The sequence below is a fragment of the Ceratotherium simum genome, chromosome 27, assembly GCF_057802395.1.
Source record: "Ceratotherium simum simum isolate JZ-2026a chromosome 27, ASM5780239v1, whole genome shotgun sequence".
NCBI lineage: Eukaryota > Metazoa > Chordata > Mammalia > Perissodactyla > Rhinocerotidae > Ceratotherium > Ceratotherium simum.
The window spans coordinates 15,142,398-15,151,683 of record NC_141926.1 but is presented as its reverse complement, the minus strand read 5'-3'; the positions used below and the strand labels follow the sequence as shown (position 1 = coordinate 15,151,683).

General features: G+C 35.1%; 1 protein-coding gene across 2 annotated transcripts; it reads right to left on the bottom strand.

Annotated features, from left to right (window-relative positions):
• Nucleotides 1-7,826: 7,826 nt before the first annotated feature.
• LOC147913421 (keratin-associated protein 19-7-like) lies at nucleotides 7,827-8,045 on the bottom strand. Of its 2 annotated transcripts, XM_087417836.1 has the most exons (2): nucleotides 7,991-8,045; nucleotides 7,827-7,918 (listed from the first exon to the last, which is right to left on the bottom strand). In XM_087417836.1, exons 1-2 carry the CDS (start codon nucleotides 8,043-8,045, stop codon nucleotides 7,827-7,829), a joined length of 147 nt encoding a protein of 48 aa, XP_087273962.1. The 2 variants fall into 2 exon arrangements, with proteins under 2 accessions (XP_087273962.1, XP_087273961.1); XM_087417835.1 differs by having other exon boundaries at nucleotides 7,827-8,045.
• Between the last annotated feature and the right edge of the window lie 1,241 nt (nucleotides 8,046-9,286).

Below are 9,286 nucleotides of genomic sequence, written 5' to 3'. Positions count from 1 at the left end.
GTAAATAAATATATAGCTAGAGAGAGAGAGAGTCTTTGTAGACGTCTATGAAAATAGATTTGAAAACTTGGATGAGGTGCATAATTTTCTAAGGAAAAAGATTTACTAGAATTGAACCCATGATAGAAATATTAAAGACTAATTTTTGAGAAGAAACAGAAAGTAAGAAATACACACACACACATGCACACAAAAAGCCACAAGTCCCATCAGTTTCAAAGGCTATTCTACCAAAAATTCAAAGACATAGTCCTTTTGCAATGTAAATCGTTCCAGAGCGTTGAAAATGAACGAAGCCTCCAAATACTTTTTATGAAGTAAATATACCATTTACCTAAACTCGATAAAGATAGCATGCACACAAAAAGAAAATTACAGACCAATATTACTTATGAGTATGCATGCAAAAATACTAAATAAAACATTAGTAAATAGAATCTAATGCCATAATAAAAAAATACATCATGAAGAAATGGCATTTATTTTAAGAATATAAGTGATATCAATATGAGGACATTCATTAACCTAATGAATGGTATTAATAGATTCAAGAAGAAAAGTCATATACTATTTCCATAAATGCTGAATAACTTTTGACAGATTTCACGACGTATTCCTGATAAAAGCACTTAACAAAATAGGAATTGTTGGACAATTTCTTAACATAACAAAATTGTCTTAAAGTCAGCATCTCAGTTAATTATGAAACCCTAGAGGTATTTCCACAAAGATGAAGAGAAAGGCAAAGATGCCCACTATATTCACTACTATTAATCTTTGTCCTGGAGATAACTAAGGCAGCTGGGCAAGAAATATCAATAGAGGAGTAAGAATTAGGAAAAGATACAAAGAAGGAAAACTGTCTCTATTTGCAGGCAACATAACAGCATACTTGGAAAAATTCTTGAGAATCAAGGATAAAACTAACTCAAACTAATATAATTCATTAAGCAACACGATATAAAATTATCATAGAAAATCAATAGTTTGCATATACACAAAGAAGTAAGATATCGTGATAGAGAAATCCTCATTTACAAAAGTAACAAAGAATATAAAATGCTTCAGAATCTATGCTAAAAATGTGCAAAACTATACTAGGTATTTTAACTCATGAAAAACTTAAAAGTAGACTAGAATAAATTGAAAAACAAATCCTCTCTTCATTGAATGGATGATTCAACATCATAAGGATGTAAGGTTTCCACAAGTTTATTTACAAATTCAATTCAACCTCAATAAAAATATTTATAGGTTTTTTCTAATTGAGATAGATATATTGATACTAAACTTCATGTGAAAAAATAAATATTCAAGAATAGCCAGGAAAATATTAGTGTAAAAAGGCTATGGGGAAATTCTAGCCCTACCAGATATTAAACTATGATATAAGCCTCTGTAATTAAAAAAATGTGGTACTGGTGCATGAATAAAAAGACACAGGAATAAAATTAAAAATCCAGATATAGAGCCAAATAACATGAAAATTTAATGTATGATAAGATGGGCACCTCAAATCACTTGGGTAAAAATAGACTTTTTAATAAATAATGAGTGAGCAACTAGATTGCCAACCACTTGTAAAAAACAAAAAGACAGTGTAGATTCTTATCTACGTATGACATACAAGTAACCAATTCCAACTCTATCCGAGTCAAAACGTAAAGAAACCATACAGTACTAACACAGAACATGGGTGAATTCCTATACAAAATGGTAATAGGAAAGGCTTTCTAACTTTTACTCAAAAACCAGAGACAATAAATAAATAATTGATAAATTTGATTTTTAGTGTGAATCTTAATTGAAATTTGTATGTAATTTAATGTGTGTGTGTTTGTGTGTGTATCTATATCTTATCTGTATCTATAATTATGCCGATATCTATAACTATGCCTATACATTGGTTTGCAACAACACCACAAAGAAAAGAAAAAAAAACTGACAAACAAGGAGAAATGTATGCAACAAATGTCATGGGTAAAGGGATCATATTCTTAACATATAATGACTTTGAATATTGAAGGAAAAAGACAATGGGCAAAAAATATGAACAGATAATTCATCAAAAGATATAAAATGATCATTAAGCATAACAAAAGATATTCAGCCTCACTCATAGTATAAGAAATACAAATGAAAATTACCTTATATGCCATTCGTCACCTATCAGATTGGCAAAAATTTTAAATACATGCCAATGCATTCTGTTGGTGAGGTATGGAGAAATAGTCATTCTTGTACATGACTTGTAATGCAAATTTGTAAAGTCCAGATGGAGTATGTGGTTGGGAGAATAATGGCCCCCCTAACAAGTCTGTACCCTAGTCCCCATGATCTGTAAAATATTACTTTGCATGGCCAAAGAGACTTTGCAGACGTGATTATGGTTATGGAACTTGAGATGAGGAGAATATCTTGGTTATGCAGGTGGGCCCAATCTTATCACGAGTCCTTAAAAGCAGAGAACTTTCCCTCCTGTGGAGATCCAGGGAAATGGCAGCAGGAGAAGGAATCCATATGCCATTGCTGACTTTGAAGATGGAGGAATGGGCACAAGCCATGAAATGTGGGCAGCCTCTAGAAGCTGGAAGAGGCAAGGAAATATATTCTCCCACAGAGCGCAGAAAGAGATGTAGCCCTACCACATCTGTGTTTGATGTCTGACTCCTAGAACTATAATTTATTAATATGAATTATTTAAACCACCAAGATTATAGTAATTTATTACAGCAGCAATAGAAAACTAGTATATAAAAGAAATTGGCAATAACTACAAACCCATAAACTTGTGAATCAGCAATGCCTCTTCAGGAATTTACCCTGAAGATATGTCTCTAGCAATATAAGTATACATATGTACAATGTTAGTCATTGCACCATTGTTTGTAATTTCAAATAACGAAGAAACCCAGGCATCCATACATAAGAGAATAGTTGAATTGAGTATGGTGTATCCACAAAATGGAGTATTATAATACTTGAAACATTTAGAACTTTAAAGAAAGAAAGAACATGTCTTGAAACTGACATGGAATGATTTCCAGGAAACATTGTTAAGTGAAAAAAAGCAAAGTGCAATAAAATACATACAATATGTAATTTTTGTGTAAGAAATATGAAGATAAACAAGAAAATATACATCTATTAAACTATTTGTGTGTGTAGGGGGGGTGGAATGAAGGGTAAACCACAAACCAATCCAACTGATCACCCCACAAAGGAAGATTGGGACAAAGGTGGAAAGGATAGGAGGATGGGATAGAAGGGATGGATTCTGAGCTCTTACATGATAGATTTTTCTTGTTATCTTTTCTTGAAATAGATTTACATAATCATACAATGAGTACTCTTTTCTGTATGGCTTATTTAGTTCAATTATACGCCTGTAAGTTTCACCCACGTTACGGAGAGTAACAATACCTTGTTCTTCATCATTGCTGCGTGGGAATGTCACAAGCATTTATCCATTCTACAGATGTTGATGGACATTTAGCTTGTTTCCAGTCTGGAGCTACTGTGAATAGAACTAGTGTGGATGTCCATAGATATTTATTTTGGTAGGCATATGACCTCTTTGCTGTTGGCCACATTCCCAGGAGCAGAATTGCTGTGTCATAGAATATATGTATGTTCAGCTTCAATAGACATGACCAAACAGTTTTCTAAAGTGCCATACTAAATCAGATTCTCTATGATAATATTCAAAAGTTCCTGTTCCTCTACATTCCTACCTAAGCTAACAAAATATCGTAAGTACTTCCAATTTTTGCCTTTCTGGTGTGGGTGTAGTACTGCCTCTCACTCCGGTTTTAATGTACATTCCTCTGATGACGAACGGTGTTGAACACCTATAGCTGCTAATCAGGTATTTGAATATCTTTTGTGAAATAACTGAGCTTTTTGCAAATTTTTAAAATTGGTTTCAGATTTTTTCTTATTGCATTTATAGAATATCTATATAGATAATGTGTGCCAGTGCCACATAAATGTATGTCAAACATCTTTTCCCAGTCTGTGACAGGCCTTTTCAATTTTTTTATGGTGTCTTGTAGTAAACAGTTTAGAAGTTCTTAATATTTTTCTTTCTCAAGATTGTCGTGGTGGGGCTGGTCCGGTGGTGTAGTGGTTGGTTTCCCACGCTCCGCTTCTGCAGTCTGGGGTTTGCAGATTCGGATCCCGGGCGCGGACCGGTGCACTACTTGTCAAGCCATGCTGTGGCAGCGTCCCATATAAAGCAGAGGAAGATGGGCACGCATGTTAGCCCAGGGCCAGTCTTCCTCAGCAAAAAGAGGAGGATTGGCAACGATGTTAGCTCAGGGCTAATATTCCTCACAAAGAAAAACAAAAACAAAACAAAACATTAAATACATAGTGTGAAGGAAAGAACTAATGGCGAATCTCTAACCTCGTCCCCTCTTCTAAGAGGTATGGGAGACAAATTTGCCCTTCAGTGACTGATGGAGTTTACTGGCTGAAAATGAAAATGAATGATGAGGATCTTGAATGGGTTATTGCTTCCAACAGTTGACTGTTCTAGGACTGCTTTTAGCAGTGTGTAGCTGGTTTATCTAGATTGTTCATTGTAAGTAAATCTTAAATTTATAAACTACAGTTCTGTTGAAGATTGGAAGTTAGTGATGTAGCCAGATGAAGGCTAGGTGAGTAGCAAGTTGGATGCTGACATACCCTAATTCTCGTCTTGCCTGAGTTAACTGAAACTTCACTCCATTAGCTTTCCTCACTTGGAAAGAAAAGTGGGTCTGTTGTGGAAAAGAGGATTCTGAAAACTATATCTGACAGTTTGGTGTCTCTGAGATATTGATGCAGAGAGTACTATTGCTCTCATATTTTTGTCCTTGCCTCTTCCTTAGTAATGCTGTTGCTAAGTCAGACTTGTGTATCAAGAAAATCTGACAATTCAGACCTTTGTGATTGCACACCTATTAATAACTCTAAGAAAATTGTGCAATTCCTCTGAATGGTAAGCTTTAAAACATTACTTACAGAGACTAAAGAAGGTCCAAGTATAGGGAAAGATGTATCATGATTGTGGATTGGAAGAATCATTATTATTGACAGTTCTGGCCAATTTGATTTATAGATTCAGTGCAATTATAATAAAAATATCTGAGAAGAAATTTTTGTAGACATTAAAAGGTGGTTCTAAAATTTATATAGAAATGCAAAAAACCTGGAATAACCAACGATGTGTCAGTCCATGCCCGAGATCCGAACCTGCAAACCCGGGCCGCCAAAACGGAACATGGGAACTTAACTGCTACGCCACTGGGCCAGCCCCTGTATTTAATGTGTTGATGCTATTGTAAACTATACTGACTTTTTAACTTTTTTTCTAATTCTTTATGAATAGAAATGTAACATATTTTTGTAAATTAAATGTATACTGAGGAAACTTGATACATTTATTATTAATTATAATAGATTCCTTTCCAATTATTTATTATTATTATTATTACTACTACTATCACTATTATTTTAGCCTACTTGTAGTTATTAGGAACTCCAGGACAATGATGAATAAAAGCAGTAGAAGAAGAAATCTATGTCTTCTTCCCAAGCTCAGGAAGAAAGCATTTAGTATTTTACCATCAAGTAGTATGTTTGTTGTAGGTTTTTTCTTTGTTTTTGTTTTTCAGATGCCCTTTATCAATTTCTGCTTTCTGCTCCAACATGTAAAGCACTTGGAAGTCATCACTCCCATCCTGGCAACAAAAAAAATGCAAGGGGGAAAAAAATTGAATATTAATGATTTTCATTGGACCCACCAGGACTCTGAGGTTCAGAGCAAATCACCACCCTACGTCTGCAGAGACAGCACATCTGAACTTGCAACCTAGATCTGCTTACCTGGAACAGAAGCCACTAATGCTGACCCCCGGATGGAACACTTAAATGGTAATTTTGCTAGATTGCTGGAAATTGAGTATGCACTAGTGTAAGAATGAGAAACTCCTGGGGGTCAAGCTTTTAAGGGAATCTCTACACTTTACTGGGCTTTACCTCCAATAATTTCATTAGGTTCTCATGGTAGAGATCCAAGAAAGATCCCCTCATGGCTCTGGTAGGGGAAGGGAAGAGTAATCTACATAAAATACGCCCCGAGCCTTCTCCATAACAAGGGCTTACTCACCAGGGAAAAAGATCTAACCTGAGCTTTATCCTACCTGGAGCAAGGGAATTACTCCCACTAGAGTAAGTTTCAGCCTCCCTGTCTCACCTGAGAGAGAGAAAAAAACAGTGTCTACAGGAGTCAAGACGTCAATTAAAGGTATAGGGAACTCTACATCCAGAGAAGACAGTAAGAACTATACTGAAGAAACAGTTGTGAATGTCAGCCTTGAGACGCAAGCCCACTAACAGACTGAGATTTAATTGTAAAATTATAGAATGATTCTTTTCCCCTAAACCTTATCACCACACCAAAGAAATTCCAGTATAATAGTGGATTACTGCAGAAAGATCTGCAAAACACAGATTCTCTCTGACGAAGTGTACTTAGAAAAATCCAGTCGAGAGGAATCAAGCCTCTAGCCCCTAGAACTACAATATTTAAACACAGCCTGACTCCTAACCAGATTAACATAAATTCTTACACTAAAGGCCTCTTTGCCTCAGATCCAAGTACCCAATAAAACATATCTGATTTTCAACAATAACAAAAAAAATGCTACGCATGCCAAAGGCAAGAGAAAACACACTCAAGAGAAAATCAATCATTAGAACTAGAAATAGACATAATAAGAATGCTGGAATTAACAGGCTGAGGATTTAAAATAATCTATGGATATGATGTTACATTTTTTCCTACTTACTCTGATAACATTTGGACTTATGTTTATGATTTTCCAACTGGTAAGGTTTTTTGCATTCTTTAAATAAAACTCACTTGGTCATGATGTATTATCTATTTAATATATTGCTAATTGAACTTATTTATATATTCTTAGGAATTTTGCATTTTTTATCTTATGAAATTTTTATTTTAAGACATATTTTAAGCATACCAAAAGAAGGAAGAATAAAGACTACAACAAACATCGTACACCCATTTCCTGGATTTAACAATTGTTAATAGTTTGGTATAATTCTTTCATGTTTATTTTCTCAAGTGTTCTAAAATAATTTACATGCAAACTCAAGTTTTTCCTTATTATTCTGCTTTGAGATTAACAAGATAATTTCCAAGGAATAATGAATTTAAAAAATTAAACTGAAATTTTGTTATCATCACAGAGGCTCTTTAAGCTTTAGACATAGAATCCCTATGCTTGGGTGGGAAAGAAAAGATAGATATTGACAGTGATGATGAGAAGGAGGAGGACAAGAGGAAGGAGAAGGAGGAAGAGGAAAGGGTAAGGGAAAGAAGAAGAAGAGATAATCATGAAATAAGATATATTGGTAAATTTCTTAGATATAAGAAGAAAATGTTGCCATGGCTGATGATTTATTACTGCATCATAGCAAATTTATTGTGATAAAAGAATTGAAGCTCCAAATATATTTATTACATCAGAAAAAGTTTATTATTAGATGTCAGCTATTGAAAGATAAAGCCTTGCTAGAGTACAATAGCTCTCCATCCCATATAGAAGGGGATCTCTGAAGAAAATCACTAATCAAACACCAGCATCCAGGTCATCAAGCTTTCTTCACATTATTGTCAGAAACCAGGTGGTCCAAATAACAGTTTAATTATCAAGACAGGATAAATAAAGCATGCAGGTTATGGAATAAAGTTTTCTAGATGAATCAGAGTCTCACAGAAGACTAAGTCCACGAGTTGCAAATTTTAAAATATTTGTTCAGTAGAAGCCAGAAGACCAGTATCTTCCATAGTAACATGGACAATAGCAGCCATATCCGTAGCCCCCACAGCCAGAACCATATCTGTAGCCTCCATAGCCACAGCCATAGCCCAGTCTTCGGAAGCTGCCATATCCACAGCCGTAGCCGTAGCCCAGGCCACCGAAACCTCCGTAGCCATAGCCTAGGCCTCCGTAGTAGCTGCCGCAGTAGCTCATGGTGTCAGAAGTGGTGAGTTTGGCTTGGTGTTGCAGGTAGTTCTGTGATGTGACTGCACAGGGACGTTTATATACACTGATGAGTGTGGAAAGCCAAATCTCTAAATGTCATCCAGTAGAACACATCACTGAAAACTATGTCAACTATCTTGTTTCCTAACACCAAACCATGTCTTTCCTTGTTTAAGTAACTAGTCATTTCAAAGTTATGCGGCACGTTTGAGTTTTTGCTTCATTCGAATTCCTAGAAAAGTATTTTACTGCTAATAAGATGCTATTGTGTTTATGATCCCCATACTTGATTAGGTTTCTGAGTTTCAAACCCCATAAACACATCTCTAAAGCTTCAGGTATTCTTCGAATTGCATCACACGAGATTGCATTTACCTCTAATTGCACCCTTTCCTTTGACATTCGGCTGTTGACTCTTTCCTAAGCCAAGTGTGTTCTTTCCTCTCCCAAGAATTCACATAAATTGAACCATAACTCTTCCCTGAAATACTAGTCTTATGAAAAATGGCAGTCAACAATGATGTACGTCTTAATACAATGTGCTTTCAATGTCAGCTGAGAATGACATTTGCTTGTGCAATGATGATATTTAATTTTTAACAGAGCCACCAACTGAAGTCAGAGGAATTTCTCAAGCATCCTGTCTCATGTAGAGCAAGCCTGCTTGGTAGATACCATTGAAGATTGTGTAGAAGGAGTTTCTGCTAATCACTATAAATAGCTCCCTGCCCACAAATATATTCTTATTCCAGACTCTAACTTCCATATTATCATAGGACCATAGACTTTCAGAATTCAAAGAGACTTGAGGCATCATTTATTTCATTGTCCTTTATTTTTTTTAACCAGTGAGAGAACTACAACTCAGACAGACAGAATTATGCAACAATAATCTTAAGTGCTCCAATTCAGCCTGGTTTCAGCAGGTAAACTTGAAATTGAGGCTATGCTTGCAGGTGAGGGATTTTATTCTGCCATATTGTGCAGCTGCCTTATATTTTTGTTTATTCTGTCATTTATTCTCATTATCACTAGAAATAAGTGCAAGAGACATGAATGCAGTTAGCATGTATATTCAGCCAGTTACGCTTTAAAAAAAACCTCAAAATAATTGAATATCAGAAAAAGTATAGATGATTTTTGAATTTCATATACCCTTATTACACTTGCTTTTTTTTTTTAACCAGTTTATTAAGAGTACAATGTGATTAGATTCTTATGTATTTCCA

Excerpts from the sequence above, each read along its gene's own strand:
- LOC147913421 (XM_087417835.1), bottom strand. The coding sequence starts at position 8,045 with ATGAGCTACTGCGGCAGCTACTACGGAGGCCTAGGCTATGGCTACGGA.